Source organism: Electrophorus electricus, chromosome 26 (assembly GCF_041902795.1).
Source record: "Electrophorus electricus isolate QZ-2024a chromosome 26, ASM4190279v1, whole genome shotgun sequence".
Lineage (NCBI taxonomy): Eukaryota > Metazoa > Chordata > Actinopteri > Gymnotiformes > Gymnotidae > Electrophorus > Electrophorus electricus.
The window spans coordinates 4,093,491-4,115,000 of record NC_137522.1 but is presented as its reverse complement, the minus strand read 5'-3'; the positions used below and the strand labels follow the sequence as shown (position 1 = coordinate 4,115,000).

Genomic DNA, 21,510 nt, shown 5'->3' with positions numbered 1-21,510 from the left:
TTTTCGTTGTGCATGTGCATTAAAATCACATTTTTTTTAATTTAGCTCTTTTTCTGTAATCAGATGTTTATTTCATTCATATCTATTCTGTAATATGGTTGGAAATGGGGATAATATGGATTAATGAGTGTTTGTGTATCGGTAGTATCTTAATTATGGTGTGTGTGTGTGTGTGTGTGTGTGTGTGTGTGTGTGTGTGTGTGTGTGTGTCAGAATGTGTTGTGGATGAGTCCTGTGTGAAGAGCTATGGTCCTTTCTCTCCTCAGAGCAGTGACAGCAGTCACAGTTCCCTATATATGGAGGCTAGTGAGTATTGCCTTTTCATTACTAAAACATACTTTTCTTCAAAAGTATGTGCTATGCCACATATTTACATGATTGTGTAGATGGTTTTCAATACAGCTGTATCCCAGATGGAATGTTCCGGAAGCCCTTGGAGGGTCAGAGTCTTATCAGCTATCTCTCAGAACAAGATTTTGGCAGCTGTGCAGATCTAGAGAAGGTAAGAAGCTTCTTCTACCTCAATTTCCATAACCTCATTCACTGTGGTATCTGAGCTGTATCTTGTTCTCCTGGTAGGAAAATGCCCACTTCAGCATCTCCGAATCGCTCATTTCTGCCATTGAGCTTATGAAGTGTAACATGTGCCGAAGGGCTGAGGAAGCCGAGGAGGATGGAGACAGCGACTGCGAAATCCAGCAGCTCAAGCAAAAGATCCGTCTGCGCAGACAGCAAATCCGCCACAGCCGGCTGCAACTGCCTGGCTTTTCCCAGCAGGGTAGAATACAAACAGCATAGTAGAGTCTGGGTTTGCTGTGGTGTTGAGATGTAGCAAACTCTGCGATTTAAAAGCTTTTTACATCTGATGCTTTTTTTATCATCTGATTGTTATGAACATTATTAATATGATTAGATGTTAGAAATCATGTGCTCTGGAGATTCATTGGAGAGGAAAATGTGGGCTAAATTCACATTTAAGGATGCATTTTTCTCCCTTCTGCACAGCAGTCCCCTCCACAGACAGTTGTGGTTCACAGAGGAGCTCCCAAGATTCGATTTACCATTCTGACTTTGGCTCAGCTGAGGATGCAGAGAACATTGAGATAAGAGGTGGGAGAAGGATGTGTGTGTAGTTTTGGAAGTTGACCAATGGGAATGGTCAGTGTATGAGCTGAGAGGCAGGGCATTAAAATGTGTATGGGGTAATTGGTATGTGAGCTGAGAGGTGGGACGTTAAAATGTATGTAGGGGTAATTGGTTTGTGAGTTGAGAGTTGGGGCATTTGTGTGTGGAAATGTGTAAGATCAGAGGTTGGGGTATGTTAATGTGTGAGCTTATGGCTAGTTTGTTGGTGTGTTTAGCGGACAGAGTGGAGTTGGTGTATATTGGAGAAGGGGGCAGGGTTAAAGCATTTGTAAGTTTGGTATTTCTCAAATTTTCCTCTCTAGTGCTAATTGGTTTGTTTTTGTTTGTACTTCCCCCTGATGTTTATTTTTAAGTGTTATAACAGTCAGTCTTAAAGCCATATGTCATAAAACAACCTTAAAGTTATGATATTTTTCTAAACTTTAATATATTACTTTTCATGTGGAATGGATAAAAAGGATAGAAGGTGTCTATTTTTCAGGAGTGTTTAGACATGACTTGTTTTGAAATAGAAAATCTAAATGGTCTAGTAATGCTTCCAATACAAGTTACTTTGTAACTCTCAGGAACTTAACCTCTGTGCTAGTGGTAAGTTATTGTGTATGGATGAAAGATGTACGGGCCATCCCTAAAAGGACCTCCCTGCATTAACCATGCTGACTGTGTTTGAAGGGATGGGTGGCTGTAGGCCTGTCCTTGGTGAAGTCTCTGCTGGCTTCTCAGAATGGCATGTCACAGCCCCTTTCCTCCCTTTTCTCAGGTGTCTGACAACTGTGTTGGTACTGCGAAAATGGCTCTAGAGCTACTTCCTAATGCTGATGGCCTATGCAGCCGAGGGTGTGTGTTCAAGTAAATCTCTCAGAAGCTGCTCGTCAGTTTATTTGAGCCAAATTGTCTCTAACATTAATTCTAATAGCATTATAATATACTTGTTGGAGAGCTTGTCTACTGCTGCATAAGTAGTACTAGCTTTTCTGTATCTGCAAGTAGGCACTAGTATTTTATTACCTCTTAAATATTATTACCAAAGACATTATAAGCTTTGTATGGCAGTTATCACTATGATACGGCCAGTGCTATAAAGCTGGATTTTGTACTGGAAGTAAGTGTTTGTGTGGTTGCTTTGTAGCCTTACGTAGATGCTTTAGGGAGTTTGAGATCTTGTGAGCTTTTCTTAGCATTCATATCAATAGTAAACCTCCCAGCATTTCAAAATGTTCATATGACAAAATGGTGTGTATAGATGAAGCGCCCTGTTTGGGTTCAATTCTTTTCAGATTTGCACCATGTGTAATTATTGTGTTTTATTTCATGTACAGTACTGCACTTGTGTATGTTTTATACTATAAACCCCTGTCTTGTTTTGGTATGTTGCACATGAAGACATGGAGGAAAGTGTTTCACTAGGTCTAGTTGTATATTGATAGGATGACAATGACCACTTGATAACTGTTAACTCTGTAATAAGCTGGTCCACCTGGGCCTTCACAGGTATTTAGTCACATTCAGTACCAAATCTCTTAGTTCAGTAGCTACTGTCTGTCTTCTCTGCATTCCTGCTGCTCATGAGGTTAAGTGTATGACTCAAGCGTTAAAGGTTATGCAGTAAAACATAACTAACCTTTAGTAAGAAAAGAACTCTGGACTCTTAGCAGAAAGAAGTTTACAATTTCCTCTGAATTTTCCTGTTTCTAAACTTTCTTGCGGAGCCAATCTATACTGCATTAGATTATGGTGGCCATTTTTAAATTGAGATCTAATGTTAGTACAAAAAGCCTTTCTTTTCATTATGAAGAAGAATGTCTGTGTGGTCATATGGTCATGATTTTTCCTTTCCTTTTGCAGATGCAGACATCAAAGCAAGTGCAACCCCTTGCAGCAGGTCCTTTCTCAGCTCTGACTCTGTGTAAGGGATTGCACAATGGGGTTGTTTCAGTTCCAAGTGTCTTTATTGAAGCTTATTGTATAACAGCTTATTCAGTCATGTGCTGAAAATGTTCCTGTGTAGGTCTCCCTCTTTCCTTCAGTCTAACTCTGCGGAGTCAGTGGCTATGGGGCTTCTACGTCAGTTTGAAGGCATGCAGCTTCCTGCTGCCTCTGAGCTTGAATGGCTTGTTCCGGAGCATGATGCTCCTCAGAAGGTATGTATGCGCACATGAACACGTGTGCACGCACACCACACACACACGCACACCACACACACACACCACACACACGCACACCACACACACACGCACACATATATAGCACTTTGCTTGCACAACTGATGAAGATGAAGGACCTTTGTTCAAAACATCCTGTTTTTCATGAAACTACCGTATCTTTTATTTTTTATATGTATAATGTGCGTGTGTGTATGTGTCTCCCTTTATCCATGTTACCACCCCTAAGGACATAATGACTGCACACATTTACTGGCTACCTGGTTAACTGTGTTTTAATGAAAAGCAGATAGGCTAACCTCAGTCATTTCTCAGCAGTAAGACAGAAGACCACTTAAAACTCTGCACTTCCCTCTGAGATTTCTGTCAAATTTATGAAATTTGTGTAAAGAATAGCTGTACAATGGATGGTCATCTGTAGCCTAATTGTGTTGTTTAATTAGTCCTCCTAAGGGCCACTGTAACATTACGTTATAATACAGAAATTTTACTTAATTCCTCTATGTTGTGTCTATAGCTGCTCCCTATACCCGATTCCCTGCCTATCTCTCCTGATGATGGGGAGCATGCAGACATCTATAAACTACGCATCCGAGTACGTGGAAACCTGGAATGGGCACCTCCAAGGCCTCAGATAATCTTCAATATTCACCCTGCACCAAAGTGAGTCCAACACATTTTCCACCAACTAAAGGACAATGCTTTCTTCGTAGTCAGTGCCAGTTTCCAGGAACCAGCAAACATTTCAAGAATGACTTGAGATCAGTTGATTTGTTACATATCTGATAAGGTAGTTCCCTATCTGAGGAAAAAAACATTGATAGAGTACATAAAAACAAAAATGTTTGCAAATTTTAGTCCTTGATTTGAGAGCAACACTTTCAGCATCTCTATCTGGTGCTAAAGGATTGTCATAGATGTTTATGTGCAAAGTGATGTGTTTTGTTTGTTTTATGTTACAAATGTTTGCAACTATTAATATATATTAAAGGACTAAAGGACAACTAAAGGACAATGCTTTCTTCGTAGTCAGTGCCAGTTTCCAGGAACCAGCAAACATTTCAAGAATGACTTGAGATCAGTTGATTTGTTACATATATGATAAGGTAGTTCCCTATCTGGGGAAAAAACATTGATAGAGTACATAAAAGCAAAAATGTTTGCAAATTTTAGTCCTTGATTTGAGAGCAACACTTTCAGCATCTCTATCTGGTGCTAAAGGATTGTCATAGATGTTTATGTGCAAAGTGATGTGTTTTGTTTGTTTTATGTTACAAATGTTTGCAACTATTAAGCAACAACAACTTTATTGGCAGACAAAATATTGAGATATTTTAAATTTTATGCATTTGGCAGACACCCTTATCCATAGCGTCTTACAATTTCAAGCATGAAGACAAATGTAGTGTTACCCTGAGGACTCTTATTGGTATAGTATAGAGCACTTGCCTTTAAACCCCAGTCCCCCAAGGGACAGGCCGTAATGTTACCCACTACACAAACCCAACACAGATTAAATGAAACACGGTGAAAAGGCACATTTCCAGAAGATGGCAGCCAGACAGGGCAGTGGTAGCTCAGTGGTTAAGTTACTTGACTTGTAAATGGAAGGTTGCTGGTTTAAGCCCAACCACTCCCAAGTTGCCACTGTTGGGGCCCCTGAGCAAGGCCCTTAACCCGCTATTGCTCAAGTTGTACTTAGTTAGAATTGTAATTCGATTTGGATAAAAGCATCAGCTAAATGCCATAAATGTAAATGTAAACATTACAAGTGAGAACAAGGTCACAATTCCTTGGTTCCAGACAAGAAAGTTTGATTTTTTGCAGGCCAAGAACCACTTTTTGTGGTGGAAAAGCACAGAACAGTTCCAAGATTTTGGCACCAGCACTGGCACCATGTTGGTGGAAAAATATGTAGTAATCAGTACTAGAGGGAGGCACATGCTAGTACTTTCCTGATATAAACACCTATTCATATGACTCAGGAGTAGTGCAGTTCTGGTGACGGTACCATGCTAGTGTGGTGGAGTTAGTGTGGTGGATTTGATTATCAGGGGTCTATGTAATATTATGATTGTTTTTTCTTACTCACTGTATCTATAATTTGTGCCTCAGGAGGAAAGTAGTAGTGGCCAAGCAGAACTACAGGTGTGCAGGATGTGGTACACGCATTGATCCAGGTACATTGCATGTTTGGGTGCCAATGTGTGAATGTATTTATTCTGAGCTTATATCCATTTGAACACTGACCACTTTTTTATTGGTTCAGCTCTAGCACTTTAAAAAGACATGTTCATCTGATGTGTTTTACATCCATATTTATGGAATTTGGCAGATGCTCTTATCCAGAGCAGCTTCCATATTTATCAGTATGACTGTACACATGATTTAAGGAAATTAAACTATGACCTTGGTGTTTCTAGTATCATGTTCTACCTGGTAAGCTACATAATATTAATTAACATGTATATTAGGCTGTTTGGTTAAACATATTGCATCTTGTGTAAGTTTGTATGAAATGTACTGTGTTGATCTGTTTTTGAGATTAGAGAATTAGGGTACATTACTGTAGGGTACATAACTTTACATCTGTTGCTTTGACAGACTATATAAAGAGACTGCGGTACTGTGAATATCTGGGTCGCTACTTTTGCCAGTGCTGCCATGAGAATGCTGTTTCTGTGGTTCCAAGCCGCATCCTCAGGAAGTGGGACTTCAGCAAGTACAATGTCAGCAACTTTGCAAGGGACCTCCTGGGTAAGATAGCAGGAGACCCTCTCTTCAACCCCAACGACATAAACAGCAGCCTGTACAAGAAGGTCAAAGCCCTAGAAGCGGTGCGGGTAAGCGTCACTGCAAATCTTTGGTCTATTGTTTCTCATCCAATTGAATTTCTTAAATACAAACAATCCCAAACAGAACTCTACTCTCCTGAATTATGGCATTATTAGCTCCATTATGACATAGTCTTCTGTGTTGCAGTGTGTAAAGCGTGAACCCATGCCAAATTTTGCATAAATACAAATGAGTCTTAGAAAAGTGATGGTAATTGCATTGAGCCCAAAAAATTAACATACAGAGGAGTGTTTCTCCTGTAGCAACACTTTTAAAACCAGTTTGAAGTTGTTAAAATATAATTGTTTATTTGTTCTTTTTACAAAATAAGCATACCGTCAAAATACTTATTTGGTTATTTGTAATTATAAAGAACCTCCGATTTTACTTGCGACAAGGAATGAATGACAGGCAATGTACATAGTTTAAAAAAAATCCAAATTTATTTAAATAGCACTTTTTATAACACATGTTGTCACAAAGCAGCTTTACAAATGTCCAACTCCAAGCCTCCAGTGAGCAAGACAAGGGCAAGAATGGCAAGGAAAAACTCTGTAGACCATGAGGAAGAAACCTTGACAGGAACCAAGACCCAAAGAGGGGGTGCCATGCTCCTCTGGCCGCCGACGGTCACCACAATAACAATTTTAAGAGAAAAATAACTAATAATAAAATGTAAAAATAAGCAATTAATGTCTAGTCCATGTCTAGTCCAATTTTCTAGAGAGCCTAATCTTGTGATGGTGTTCATGTGTCCGAAACCCATCCTGCAAAAGAACATCCATTAAGGGCAACTGAGAATTAGTTGGCTGGGGTGGAGGTGTGGTGCGTTACAGCAGGGGACATCAGGGAGTGGTGGGAGTAGCCATGGCAGCTGAGACAGCTTGAGGCTCATTAATATCATGACATCAGGGGTAGGTGTACCTCGGCAGAAAGAGAGACTAGATTATTAGGCATGTCCAGGTAAGAGTGTGTGTCCAGGTACTATAATGTGCAGAGATGGACTCCAGCAGATCTAGCTATGGCAGTACAGCTTAAAGAATAGAGCCAGAAGGAAACACAGGCATGAGGGCACCCTGGGACATCAGCACGCCACTGCTCTCAGTCAACAAACTTGAGTGAAAAAAGAGAGGTTAGCCCTACATTTGTATAAAAACGTCTCCGCCTTGCATATGGCATATTCTAGCCATACTTGTAACGTGGATCAATCACGAGGTGGACGCATGCACGCAGATTTATCCATAATCAAAGTCGTAGTCACGGTCCAGGGTCATAGAGCCGACACAGAGTTAAGGAATACATCTTAAACTACACAAAACACAACGTGATGACAAAATGGGAAGCAGGCTCTAACAATGACTCAAGCAACGATAAAAACAAACACTAAACACTAGAGATCACAAAACAGGCATAGACAACACGAGGCTTGGAACACGAACAGAGGCTAGCCTTAACACAGGAATGAAATCACAAAGACCAGCAAATTAACATGGAAAGCACAAGGTTTAAACAATGATGACAAACAATGCACGAGTGATACAAATGAGGTGAAAACCAAAACAAAGACTAGAAAAAGAATGGAGAAAATGAACCAATAACCTGAGATGGGGACACTAGAAGGGGCCAACCGTGACAATACTATTATATATTTAAATGAGTGACTTCCTGATAAAATCCTCCTAATTTCATTTTTTTAAATTCAAAATACTTTCTCAATGATTAAAAATAATGCTATTCTGTTAAACATAGAGAAAAATAAAGTTATTGAGCTAGATAATGTAAATGTAAATATAAAGTTTTTAAATTTAAAGTTCCACAATTTGTCTAAATGTCACAAATTTATCAAAGGGATAAAAATTATTTTGTCTGTTTTGTCTGTATTGTTCTTGACAATACATGCTCATTATTCCCTATTACACATTTATGGTGTGTATAAGGCATGCTTGAATATAATCTTCCATGAATAAGGTGTTTATCAAAATCTGAATGTCTGATGGGTAATTTACTAATAGGGATGAAATGGTAACAGTTTCATAGTAAAATTCCATGCAGTTAGTATTAGTTTCAAATTTTAATTAGAAAGTGAATTTCGTGAAAAAAAACTTTGAAATGGCTTGCCAAAGACTATTGCAATAGCATGAAAAATATGTTAACCGACAATCAGTATAGCTAACATTTTATGAAGGACAGATATGTAATTTGTATTACAAATTGAAATTTATATCGTTTGATGAATATACAAATAGTTAACATTATTTTCAGTTTGAGTATGGAGGGATTTTTAAAAATGTAGATGAGATCCATCAGTATAAAATGCGTTTTGCAGCTTGGTGTTGGCTATTAAATATTTTTACCAAGTTTGTTGGCAGTATCTTAAATTGTGAGAGTTCTAAAATCAATGGGCTCCTATGACTGTAGTTTGAAAATTAAGGGAGTTAGAAAATAGGTGTTTTCCTAAGGGAGGATGGAGGGATGAATTAAGTTAAATGAAAGGATGGAAGGGGTCGATAGACAAGAGCCATTAGTAAAAAGGTTTTGTTTTTTGTTTTTTGTTTTGTTCAAGATTAAGAAACCACTGACTTTACATACCATTAGTTGGCACATAAAACTCAGATGCATGTAGTCTGAACCAGTGCAGATTTCACATTTTTACTCTCTTGTTTTAGCTAGTTTGAGTGTAATGACAATGCCAGCTATTTCAGCACATTGGAGAATTGCACTCCCAGCTGGAACATTTAAGGCTTGAATGGTGTGTCATTGATCCATACCACATTGTGAGTTTTTGTGTATTGTAAAGAACAGCCATCCACATATGCAATGATCTTGTTTTTTCAGCCGTTTGGATCAAAATAGTAGTGTTTGATGGGCACAGGTGTGGGGTTTTCCTGAACTGGCATGATCCTCACTGAGACATCAGTATGATGCAAATCCCATCCCTAAGAGCATGTTCTGTCGTTGTGCATAGCACACTTCAGTGTCAAAGCTCTGCTAAGCCATCAGCCAGGCAGCCACATGGGCTACATGGCGCAGCGGTAGCTCATTGGTTAAGGTAGTTGACTTGTAATCGGAAGGTTCATGCCCCACTACTGCCGAGTTGCCACTGGCCCCTGAGCAAGATCCTCAATTGCTCAAACGTCAGCTAAGTGCTGTAAGTGTAATGATGGCAACACTCTCCAATTCACTGGCTGCTCAAGAAAGTGACTAGCTGGTATTGCCAGTAATGCATTAACACACTGTTTAATTTACATTTATAGCATTTAGCAGACGCCCTTATCCAGAGCGACTTACAAAAGTACTTTGTCGTTTACTCATAGAATACATCCTAGCCAGTACAGTAGGTTAGAGTCCAAAATACTAATGAACTGGAATACTGTAGAAATACAGAGATCAATGCTGATGCCTAGAAGTACAAAATGCATAAGCTCCATATTTGACCATGATGCGTGCAATAAACAAAGGAGCAGTCAACATCATTGTATTAAGCAAAACACTACAATAAGTACGGGTTTCAGTTAGTCAGCATAGGAGCAGGGTCAGTGGTCATTTTATATATTCCATGAATAAATGGGTCTGCAGTCTGTGTTTGAAGACTGTAAGGGACTCTGCTGTCCGGACAGCAAGAGAAAGTTCATTCCACACAAAATGTGGGCTGTGTGTCCTTGCAGTAGTCACAAATATTCCATTCTTTAAGCTTTAATCCTGTTAATGGCAGTGTGGCCCAGACTCACTGGTGCTGGGAGTAATTTGTTCATGGTAAAATCTGGTTATTCTCTGGGTGAGGAGCTGCAGTGTCATTGGAAGGTTTGCAAGAATAAGATTGGAAGAAAGAATGTCCATGCTCCACTATAGTAGGGAAAGTGCAGAGGCCTCCTGAGGTGCTGTGTTTGTGATGTAATGTACCTCTTCACTAGGTGTGCAAAGCACTTCATGACCGTCATTGTCAGTGCTGTTGGTTGGAAGTTGCTGGGCCTCATGAGTCTGGGAATTTTTAGCACAGATAAAATTGTTCATGGTTTTCATATGGTAGGAATCTTAAAAAGACTGGAAGAATAAAGGAGTGCAAGTTGTAGATGTAGACGACATAAGGCACAGCTGGAGGGCATTGGCACATGATGGCGCCACAGCTCTCACACTGGTGCAGAGGGCAGAAAAGCAGGAAACTTCTTTTAGTGTTGATCTTACATCAGCAGCAGACCAGACAGGAGGTGCAGTTATACAGAGAAAATCAGAGATAGTTTACTCTCTGTGGAATGCACTTGACAAATTATATACAACTAATATTGCTAGGTCTGCTTCATTCTAAATCCCCCCCCCCCCCATTTTTCTTTTAAATTGCACATATGGATAAAAACCTTTATTTTGTTACAGGTCTTGAGAGTCCAGCTATACCATATGAAGAATCTTTTTAAAACTTGTCGCTTGGCTAAAGAGTAGGTGCCTTTTATTACTGTGCTTTCTCTACTTTGTGGGTGGGTGTATGTGTCATGCATATTTATGCTTATAGAATCTTAATTTATGGTCTAAGTTTTCTCCGTCTCATTCCTATGTGTTGTGACAGAGTGCTGGACCAGTTTGACACCATTCCTGGTCATCTGACAGAAGACCTTCACCTCTTCTCCCTCAATGACCTCATAGCAGTGCGTTCTGGTGACCTGACCCCAAAGCTACGAGAGCTTCTCCGCTTGGGATCCACACATGTTGCTGGCTGTGTGGTGAGGAGATCTTTGGATATGTACTATGGGCTTGTTCTTGTGTGATCCTGTCATTTGCTTTAAATGTTAGAGAGAAAAATGGTTCATGCTCATCCAATTATATTTATAGGCTTGTTTCCCTCCTTTTATTGTCGTCTCTCCAGCTCTGTCAGGCCAAGGGGTTTGTGTGTGAATTCTGTGGCAATGAGAAGGACATCATCTTTGCCTATGAGCTAAATAAGTGTCAGCGCTGTGAAGGTGAGGGCTCCTACTCATCCTCTAATCATGTAGTGGATGCCTTGGTAACTCTCTAAGAACCACTGGCTAACAGAGTGCTGTCAGACAGAGGAGAGGAGAGAGGATACAGGACTATTGGAGTATTTCCACTAATAGTAACACAGAACAACTTGGGGTGGAAGTTGTACCTGAATCCTCATATTTTGCTTGAATAAGTAATTTTTTGTTACAGAATTTTTGAGAGATGTTATTCTTGGTAGTACTACCTATTTGTCTTGTGTCTTTCAGAGTGCAGTGCGTGCTACCACAGGACTTGTTTTAGGAACAGTAAAGAGTGTCCGCGCTGCCAGCGGCTAGCAGAGAGGAGGGAGAGGATGGCTCGCAGAAATATGGAGGAGCAGGAGGAGGATGACGGAGGAGGTGTATAAAATGCAGACTGACGGGGAGAGCACATGGCTGCTGTACAGACTATGAACTGCAGTAAACCTGTTGAAAAGGTCTTTATCTTCCTACTGCTTAGTGGCTTCTTTAAATGCAGAGGTATTTTTGTAAAATTCCTCTTTTGAAATATGAATCGTTCTATATCACTGGTATTGCAGAAGTTGTATTCTGCCTGTTTTTTTTGGTTTCCCCGCCCCCCCGTAAACTCAGATGAAGCAATTGGGTCATTGAAAGAAGTTAGAAATGACACATACCTTTAGTAGTTTATTTATTTGTAAATGTAGTTGTCAACTTTTATATATTGCCAATACCTATGTGCCTCTTTCATGCCCGCTACTGCTGTTGTTCTTGAGACTGAGCATTTTTGCTTTGCACAGTATCTGTGTTGGCAGAGGGTGTATGAGAGCTTGGGTACTGCTTGACAACCAGCAATATGACAGCTAGACAGAGAAGCTGTGTGCTTTAAGACAATATAAGATTTGGTGGGGAATGTTCTATAATTATTTTTATACCAAACTTTGTTTCAGTTTAAAAAAGATGTTGTGATGCTGTGTCCTTTTGGGATAATTTAATTTGCGCTTGTATGGTGTTGCATTGATGGATAAGAAGCGTGTCAGTTTAATCAGGTAAGAAACCAAGTTTTTGGTTTGTTTGTTTTTTTTAAATCACCCTTCTCTGTGCTGCAGGTTAATATGTGGTCTGGCTGCACCAAATGTACCCTGTGTGTTAAGAGATGGTATACTCTTAATCTTAGTTTTGTTGTTGATATATAGGACACTCTTGTAGTCATATTTAGTAAAATTCATATTGACTTGATTATTGCCAGGTATGGGTGATAAAACAGGTTTAGATTCCGACTTCTATGAATTTTTATAGAGCTGTTTGTCATGTTCCTGAAAAAGGAAAACCAAAGCTATTAGTTAATGACACAAACTGCAAGTATGAACCTTTTGCTAGTATTAAGCAGATTTTTTAAAGTACATTTTGCTTAATTAGACCATTACCATTTGCAGCCTTTTGAAGCTATAAATATCTTTTTATAATACTGAGATACTTTCATGCCACGTTTGCTGCAATTACCCTGCATTACTTGATTGAGATGCTTTGAAACTGGATTTTGCTGAATTTGTACCATGCCAATTTTGAGTCAACTTAGCCATCATTTTTTAAGCATTAGCCATGCGAGTCAGTTCGCTGTATATAGAGTCAAACTCTGCTTCTTATCCAGTGTATAGGTTATCAACAGCACACCATAAATGTAAATCAGATTTGTTTTTTTTCCCCTCAAATATTACTTTAACATAGCTGAGCTTTACAAAAAGATGTGTTTCTGTTGTTGAGTTGTTTACAGCAATAAGTGTGAGGCACTTTGTCCCTGAATGCACTGACCCAGTGTGACTAAGGGAAATGAAAGGACAGACCTGCTTTGAAGTAGCTGTTTATGGAATCTTTTTTTTTTTTTTTTTTTTTTTTTTTTTTTTTTTTTTTTTTTTTTAATTGTTCACTGTTAGTTTCCTGCTGATGGTTGCTGATGTCGTCTATAACTGGTTGGTCTGCCTGCAATTACTTTATGTGGTTTGTGATTATATAAAAGTGCACTACTGACAAAATGTAAATAACAATTGACCTGTTATACAAAATAAATTTAAAAAGAAAGACTTGCATTTTATATTGGATTTTTTCTTTTGCAAGCAAAAAAATGAAAGTTTGTTAACTAAACTTTTTTTAAATTTAGTGCTTATACTTTAAAATCACTGAACCCTTATCAAATGTACTCAATTTGATATATTAACAATAAAGTCTACTTTGCTGTTATGAAAATTAAATGCCTACACCTCAGAGATAGAAGAGGAACATTCGATATTTTCTTGTGTAGCTGTATTTGTAGTGGCTGTTTCATACAGTGCACTAGCGAGCAAGGTATCAGTGGTACATCCAGATGCACCACATGGAGATGATGACAAGTGCATAGCAGGTGATGAGCAGCAAGTAGATGCGGAAGAGCAGGAGGTCCAAGATGTACCCAACATGACACCACTGGTCCTGTAGTTCAGTCTCTCTCTGGAGGAGAGTTAGGTGGGCACGCATCGCTTTCAGGTCATGACAGATCTCTGTGAGCTCAGGTACAGTCAGGCCACTGCTCCCAGATGCTGAGATAAGAGAGCAAAGTGTTAGCAATTTGTTTTGGACTACAGTTAGATAATACAATTACTGTTACTGTTAGTAATACAATTACTGACACAACTAATTTCTTTAGCCTTGTCTACCCAGAAGAACAGAATAAATTGTAGGAATGATTGTTTCTGTCTTTCTATTCTAGAAGTTTATTTTTTGCAGATCTAAACTATAATCTGTTAATCCAATACCAAGAAGACTGGAAGTGAATTTTGATGCTCCCCTTATTTTCACCACTTAATATCTGTGAAATAGTTTTGCAGTAGATGTAATCTAGAGGTAGGACCTGTACATGCTTCTCAATTCTTGTATGATGTGGGTCTTACTGCAGATGGCTGGGTGTTGGTTGGAGGTTGTGTTTGAGGTTGGGATGGTCCAGGGGACACTTCTGTCTTCTTTTGTCATTGTGCCATCTGAAGGATCATCAAGCCACCTGTAGCAGATGATGCAAGCAATGTAGCGTAGCACAATCACTTGGACCCAATGTGGAACCTCCCTATACTTCCTTGAGTTGTGGTGGAGCACATTGGTGATGATAACTGTCTCCAGCAGGCTAATTACCATGAGAGCCAGACACACCGAGAAATAGATACCTATACACATGAAAAAATGCGTTAGAACTAAATAATCTCTACCTAAAAGACCATACCCTCTCATTACATTACTGGGTAGGAGATGTTGAGTTTACAGCAGTAGGTTTACTCATAATGGTGGTTTTAAATGGGTTCCTGCTGGACTTTACCTATAATAGGAGTGCCATTTGCTGTGCTTGGTAGAAGGTCGTTCATGATGAGAAGAAACACTGTGTAACCCAGGATCAAGGTCATTTTGAAAGAGGCACGGTCAACACTGTGTGGTGGCAGGTAAAAAGACAGGATGTCGATAATCATAAGAAAGGCACTGGGTATGAGGAGGTTGACCACATAGAGAATTGGACGCCTCTTTATTACCACCTAGTAAATGAACACAGACATGCATCTGCATTAGGAGATTAGAACTGTCAAAGGTGAATGATAATTTCCATTTGATATTGCACCATGTGCAATAACATGTGGATGTTACATGTCTCCATGTGAAAAGCATTTGCAGTGGGATGTGTCCTCATATTGTCCAACCCCTCAATACCCAAAAAGTAATTTTGCATTCTCACCCAGAAAGTAATGATGTCCCATTCATCTATGTCAAATTTGAGAATTCCTTCTTCTCCTAAAATGACCACCAGTTCCCACTCTCCACTGGCCTCGAGATAGCGCTTTGAGTTCCCTGACATCTCCTCAAAAGGCACAGCAGTTTTGAGTCGTACATCTCTGACTGCAGACACACACAGGAGAAGAGGCTGTTAAGAGCTCAACATGCCTGTGTTGTACATGGTGAAGGCCTAAGCGTCTGCACATGGTGAAGGCAGTGCCTCGCCCACTCAGGGGAGATGATGGTAAATATGCTGATAATGATGGAAAATTGCAGCAGGGAATTATGTGCGTTACTGGTGTGCATGTAGGAGCCAAAGGTGAGAGTGCAGTTTTGAACGTCAAAGGGGAAATTGAAGATCTGCAGATTACAGGCGGTGACGAGCCGGAGCATCCTATCATAGCGGATGAACCCAGTGTGGTTAACGTACACATAAGGACAAGCCTGCGACACGTCGTCATCGACACTGAGAAAGACAAAGAGAGGTGAACAGAGGTCAGACTCAATGGAATTATCCATCTAATCCCAAAACCTCTTCATAAATCAGACAATGTCTATATTAGTGTGCACTTACAACTCATAAACAATAATATCAGGTGACCACAGGTTGTTTACAGGGAGGGAGATTTTACTGATTCCATCACAGGACTCAGGATCCCAGATAAGGAACTCATCAAACCAGTACTGCAGGAAGAGAAACACATCAGGTTATGACAGTGCCATGACAACATCCCCCTATGAAGTGAAAATAACTTGGACTCTTACCAGCCGCAACCACAGGAAGGTCGTAAGAATCTGTGTCTTCTCATTCTGTGGATCAAATCAAGCAGGTTTAAACATGAACACAACCAACATACAACTCAATTATATGAGACAGTCCAGTGGTCATGTGTTGACTCACCACGCCCAGTACAGCATACAGAGTGAAGGAGATGTTAACAGTGGTGGGGTTGTGGAGGTTCACAGCTGGCCTGAATGGCTTCCTGTCAAACACTTCCTGTAGAGACTCATATGTGGGCCCACTGTGTCCCTTTTGGCAGGTCAGCTCACACAGACTCAGGGATGCTTCAACAGAAATGCACAGTAGCCAGTAGGAACTATATGTTACTTAAGTCATTGGGAGTAATGCTCTCTTGGACATGTTTCTGCTGTAATGCTGGGTGCAATGTGTGTTTCTGCTGGTCATGAACCACTGTGCAGTCTGCAACGCATATAGTACCCTTCAGTTCTGAGTATAAAAGCGAGTGTTTTTTCTGTAGTTTTACATGTGTTCCATAAATAGGTTGTTACATGGTTTTCATCAATGTCAGATCTTTTGACCCCTCTTAATTAAAATATTAGCCTATGATCTGAAAATAGGTTTTTTAACAGCTTCGTTAAAATATTATGTCACTAAAAAGCCTATGACCAGATTCTAGGCTCCTAAATTTTTACAGAATGGGTTTTTACTTTTTGCACTTGGTACACTGTCTTACTATGATCAATAATGTTTATCTGGGATCATATTATGGTCATATTTAAACAGCTAATTATGATCTCAGTAATGCATCGGTATCAAATGATAGATACAGCTGCTAACAATTTTGAATGTATTTTTTTTAAAGGCACAACAAACAAAAAATAATCTGAAAAATCAATTAATTAATTGAACTGAAATGAGAACATGTATTTGAAAAATGTAATATGAAATCATAATTTGGTTTAGAAGTACATATTTAAATTCTTTACATTTCAAGAGTTAAGTTATAAAAGTATAATTACCTGTGAGTAAAATGGAACATACAGATAGATAAAAAATCCTGAGGTATCCCATCCTGTCTGGTGTCAAAAAAAAAGGACATATACACACTACACACCCTAGATCACACTGCTCAGCTCCTCGAGCTGCTCATAGAAAATATCTTCCACAGTGTCTTCTGCTTTTATTGACATATATATATATATATATATATATATATATATATATATATATATATATATATATATATATATATATATATATATAGAGTTGTTCAACACCTTTGATAATCACTCAGCTGTTTTATTTTTGTTGCACAGTATCTACAGTCATCATTTGTTTTTCCATGACAGGTTTAAGAGAGAAGTCACACCTTTAATTAACAACAGAAATGCACCTGACTTTGTTTAAGCCTCTTAAAGCATTTCACTTATTGTTCTTTTTGGGTACTGGGTTGTTTTGTCTTGACTACTGTAAACGTAGCTAGGTCAATGGGCAACAGCTCTGCTGTATGGTCCCAGGTGCCAAGCCCAGAAGGAAATCCGCATGCATAAACATAAAGGGAGACATGAGTATGCATCTGTATAACAAAAAGGTGTTAGCAAGAACAGTGCTGCCTAAAGTTATAAACATACCATATGTATTTCTGCTTACTGAGTCTTCTAATGCAAACTTTTCCTGTCACTGTGGTGCTTTCTGGATGGTTCAGGTTAGGTTTAAGTAAACAGCAACACCACCAGGCAAAAGCACATGATGTATGACAGGTTTATTCTCTCCCAGACACTACATGCATTTCAGACTGTGCTCTTGAAACAGTTTAATAATTTGTGTATTCATCCAGTTTAAGTATGTCCTCTCACAGCCTTACCAAAAGTGCCAAAAATTTGTAAACGTTCTGCTGTCAGAACAAATACCCTGGTGGTTCAAATCTTTTCTGCAGATGAAGTGATCTTATTGTGCACAACAGTGTCTCTGAGCAGCAGTGTTAGCTTTAGTATTAGCAGTAGATGAATGAACACTGTTAGAGGGGCTAGAAGACAGGACTACATAGTTATACATAGCACATGTTACATAGCACAAGCTATCAGTACTTACAGTAGCGGCTCTGTTCATGCATTCCATTGGCCCACCTTTGTGTCTCCCCACTGCTCACTATTCCACAAAGCCACCGATCCATGGTCCACTGCCAGTATTCCCACACAGTACTCCTCATACAGTATAAAAATGCCAGCTTTCAAACTTGGATAACAAGTTGCAAAAAATAATTTTCTGTAGGAGATTGTAGCAAATCTGATCGCACATATGTTCAGAAAGCTGTGGAGCCATTTTCTGATGTGTTTCTTTAGGAATTATTCTGTTCCACTATCTATGGGACAAATCATAAAAATATGAAAATTTACATTGACAGTATAGTTTCTAATTCTGATGTGAAGTTGACATGGCAGTAGTGTATCAGTGTCCAGGGCCAGGTCTGGTGGAAGGCCAGGGTTTCCTTCATCAGGCATGCAGTAGCAAATAACCTCATGATGGTAGAGACTGTTCCAGGGATAGATGGGCAGGGAGGCTCAATCTTGGTTGGATTCCATGTAAAGGATCAGGGATAGCTCAGGAAGAAAAGTAAGATGGGCAGAAAGAGGAAGGAAGTATATTGGTAGATATGCAAACAAATACATATGAATGCATAGTACATATGATTGAAAGTTGGCTAGAGGGTTTTGCAAATAGTATGATCCAGCTCAGTTTAAGAACTGAAGGTGTATCAGGGTCCAATTCTGAGGCAGTGAGCATAATCCAAAGATGGGGTGTCATGGCAAGAACACCTTGTAGTAAGGACAAAGGCAGAGGATAAGATAAGAAAATAGAAGATGGTATACTATACCGAGTAAGAGCAATAGTTTGTTTCACTATAGCCAACTAGCAATAAATTTGACAACATAATATTTAAAAGATGAGTACATGTCAGAATAACAATTTTGAAGATAGCATTGCACAAGCACAATATGCTAGCCAAAGGCTTGTGCGAACAGGTAGGTTTATTGTTATTGAGTGTGTGTCTGAATCCCGTACTGAGGTAGAAAGTGCATTCCATAGTTGGGGTGCCTTATACGAGAATTATTGGCTACATTTTGTGATTTTTATTTTTATTTTGCTAGCAAAAGTATTTATTTATGGTTCTATGTAAGCATTACTTATTTGTACATTTATGTCCAAAATAATAGCAGTGTGTTTAAAACAACAAAGAAAAAGGTCAATCCTCATAATAGCATTTATTTCCATATACACAAAGGCACTGGGAGCACTGCACATTCAATTCCAAAAGATAATATGAATGAAATATCAATTTTGAAACTGTAAATGAAGAAAAAAAGAATAATGGGTTGTTAAAAAAATAGCAGTGTCTTCATTTTCATTTACAAACTCAGATATTTACAGTATAAACTGTTGTTTATAGATTTAGCTTTTCTGTTGATCACTGAACTAATATTTTGTTGTATTTCCTTTATTTCTAATAACTGCTTTACATCTGTGTGCCATGGAGTCAACTAACATCAGACACCTGCGAAAAGATCTTCCATCCAAAGCTGACTGGACTACATTCCACAGTTCTTCTGCATTCTTGGGTTTTGCATCAAAAACAGCATTTTTGATGTCACTCCACAAATTCTCAATCGGATTGAGGTCTGGGGATCGGGCTAGCCACTTCATAACATGAATCTTTTTGGTATGGAACCAGAATGTTGCCCGCTTGATGGTGTGTTTGGGGTCGTTGTCCTGCTGAAACGCCCATTACAAGGACGTTTCTTCTTCAGCATAACACAAAATGATCTCTTCCAGTATTTTGATATATTCAAACTGGTCCATGGTGCCTGGTATGTAATAAATGTGTCCAACTCCAAAGTATGAGAAACATCCCCAAACAATGTTTTACAGTCCTCACAGTCTACTGTGGCTTGAAATCAGTGTTTATGGGTTGTCTCACAAACTGTGGCCTTTAGACCCAATAAGAACAATTTTGCTCTCATCTGTCCATTGAATGTTGTGCCATTTCTCTTTAGGCCAGTCATTGTATTCTTTGGCAAACTGTAACCTTTTCAACGCGTCTTTTTTTTCAGCAATTGTACTTTACGAGGGTTTCTTGCAAATAGTTTGCCGTCATGTAGGCATCTTCTGATTGTTGCAGTACTCACAAATAACTGAAGATCTTCGATTTCCCTGGAGCTGATCATTGGATGCTTCTTTTCCATTTTTGTTATTCTATGATATACACAGATGGTAGTATTTCTTTTCCTACCACATGTTTTGGGTTTTGTTTGCCATTTTAAAGCTTTTGAGATCATTTTAGCTGAGCAGCCAATTATTTTCTGCACTTCTTTATATGTTTTCCCCTCTCCAATCAACTTCTTGATCAAAGTTTTTTCTCCTTCGGTACAATGTCTGGAACGATCCATTTTATTCACTGAGCAAGGGCTAAAACGAGCAGGTACAACAGTTGCTGCCCTCCTTCTTTAAATAAGGGCCAAAATTGACACCTGTTTCTTCATAGAATGAATGGCCTTATTAATTGAACTCCACACTGATATTAATTTGAACACGCCCCTTTCATTAAATGAGTCAGTTACACCCAATTAGCAGCGTACAACATGTCATGACTGTTGATTCTGTTGGTTGCCCATTATTTGGCTACACCTAGTCATGAATTTTTTCCTATGTTGTTATTATCTTTTCTGCCAATATCAGTAATTAAATACATTAGTGATGTTAGACTGCTATTATTTTGCACATAAGTGTATGTGTTGATATTTCAGGTTTACATTGTTCATATGATAAAACACTTTGAGTGTCCAGATATATGTTGGTGTTGGTGTTTATATAATGGTGTTTAGCTTGCTGGATAGCTTTATGTGACATTAAGTGAGGCCAGTATAGGATCAGGTCCAGACTTTCACCCAGGATTGCTCTATATATTTCTGTCTTCATCTTTCATTCTATTTGTCACATGGTGCCATAGATGAAGCAACAGGCAGGATGCATGTACAAGGAAGGGTTTAATAAAATAATGAAAACAAACAACACATATACAGACTGGGGAAAACAAAATGAAAAACAAACTGATGCAAACATGGAACACAAAATGAGAATACAAGAAAACACTGATTTTAGTGGGAAAAAAGTTGAACATCTGTTGCCCATTTTGAAAAGCTGACTATCTTTTTCTTTGACCAAAAAGTACATACAACAAAGCTATACAACATGTCATTTGTAACTAAAGTATATTTTAAACCATATTATCACTTTCTGAAGAAAAATGAATAAACAAGAAGATCAAGCCACTCTACTTCCTGGAGTTGATGCGTGAGAAAATAGCTGCCATTTCAGTCATTTTGAAGTTTGACTCAACAATGTTTAAAAAAAAATAAGCTACATAAGTAATGAAATGCTTATACATGTAAGGATTAGGTTCTGCATACATATAAAAGTAGGTATATTATAATATCATATTATGTGATATTATATGGACTGCCTGCCTAATATGAACATTTAGCATAATGTTTAAATAACCTTTATGAATTCATTAACTGAGCATTTGTTACATCACTTACTGTTTTAGAAGTAAACGGTAAGTAATGCAACAAATACAGCAGGTGAAGGAGTGGCGTGAAACTCTTGATTAGTGTATTTGAAAGTACATTTGCACATATTTGTCAATGCTAACTTTTTCTAAATAAGTATATATTTTTTAATTGGATAAAATTGGTTTATTGTTTGTTTGTTTGTTTGTTTGTTTGTTTTGCTTACAGAAATAGTCACACCCATTTATATGATTTTTTGCAAAGAACAGCTACCTCAGTTGGCATTTGTAATGTTTTTATTAAATTAATAAAATATATTGAGAATT

At 38.6% G+C, this 21,510-nt stretch overlaps 2 protein-coding genes across 8 annotated transcripts in view; one reads left to right on the top strand and one right to left on the bottom strand.

Annotated features, from left to right (window-relative positions):
* Nucleotides 1–13,181, top strand: part of rubcn (rubicon autophagy regulator) — a 25,051-nt gene extending 11,870 nt beyond the window's left edge. For 3 of the 7 annotated variants that reach the window (XM_027006882.3, XM_027006878.3, XM_027006881.3), the window contains 13 exons: nucleotides 214–306; nucleotides 387–502; nucleotides 580–778; nucleotides 1,006–1,110; nucleotides 2,992–3,052; nucleotides 3,155–3,287; nucleotides 3,826–3,971; nucleotides 5,424–5,488; nucleotides 5,913–6,151; nucleotides 10,512–10,573; nucleotides 10,702–10,855; nucleotides 10,999–11,092; nucleotides 11,360–13,181. In XM_027006882.3, coding sequence (XP_026862683.2) covers nucleotides 214–306; nucleotides 387–502; nucleotides 580–778; nucleotides 1,006–1,110; nucleotides 2,992–3,052; nucleotides 3,155–3,287; nucleotides 3,826–3,971; nucleotides 5,424–5,488; nucleotides 5,913–6,151; nucleotides 10,512–10,573; nucleotides 10,702–10,855; nucleotides 10,999–11,092; nucleotides 11,360–11,499 — 1,607 coding nt within the window. In that variant the 3' untranslated portion in view covers nucleotides 11,500–13,181. Of the gene's footprint in view, nucleotides 1–213; nucleotides 307–386; nucleotides 503–579; nucleotides 779–1,005; nucleotides 1,111–2,991; nucleotides 3,053–3,154; nucleotides 3,288–3,825; nucleotides 3,972–5,423; nucleotides 5,489–5,912; nucleotides 6,152–10,511; nucleotides 10,574–10,701; nucleotides 10,856–10,998; nucleotides 11,093–11,359 lie in introns of those variants that run through there. The other 4 variants (XM_027006880.3, XM_081708193.1, XM_027006879.3 and 1 more) reach the window with 3 other exon arrangements.
* Nucleotides 13,182–13,320: 139 nt separating this feature from the next.
* Nucleotides 13,321–16,742, bottom strand: LOC113575420 (5-hydroxytryptamine receptor 3A-like). Its single transcript, XM_081708195.1, has 9 exons — nucleotides 16,637–16,742; nucleotides 15,777–15,940; nucleotides 15,641–15,685; nucleotides 15,450–15,559; nucleotides 15,172–15,341; nucleotides 14,838–14,998; nucleotides 14,430–14,640; nucleotides 14,014–14,280; nucleotides 13,321–13,662 (listed from the first exon to the last, which is right to left on the bottom strand). Exons 1-9 carry the CDS (start codon nucleotides 16,686–16,688, stop codon nucleotides 13,436–13,438), a joined length of 1,407 nt encoding a protein of 468 aa, XP_081564321.1. The 5' UTR covers nucleotides 16,689–16,742; the 3' UTR covers nucleotides 13,321–13,435.
* Nucleotides 16,743–21,510: the final 4,768 nt, after the last annotated feature.

Bases quoted from the DNA above. Each gene is read 5' to 3' on its own strand.
- LOC113575420 (XM_081708195.1), bottom strand. From the start codon at position 16,688: ATGGGATACCTCAGGATTTTTTATCTATCTGTATGTTCCATTTTACTC. The intron at 15,686-15,776 runs GTGAGTCAACAC...TTTGATCCACAG, and splicing joins TGTATGCTGTACTGGGCGTG to AATGAGAAGACACAGATTCT. The intron at 13,663-14,013 runs GTAAGACCCACA...CTCTTATCTCAG, and splicing joins CCAACACCCAGCCATCTGCA to CATCTGGGAGCAGTGGCCTG.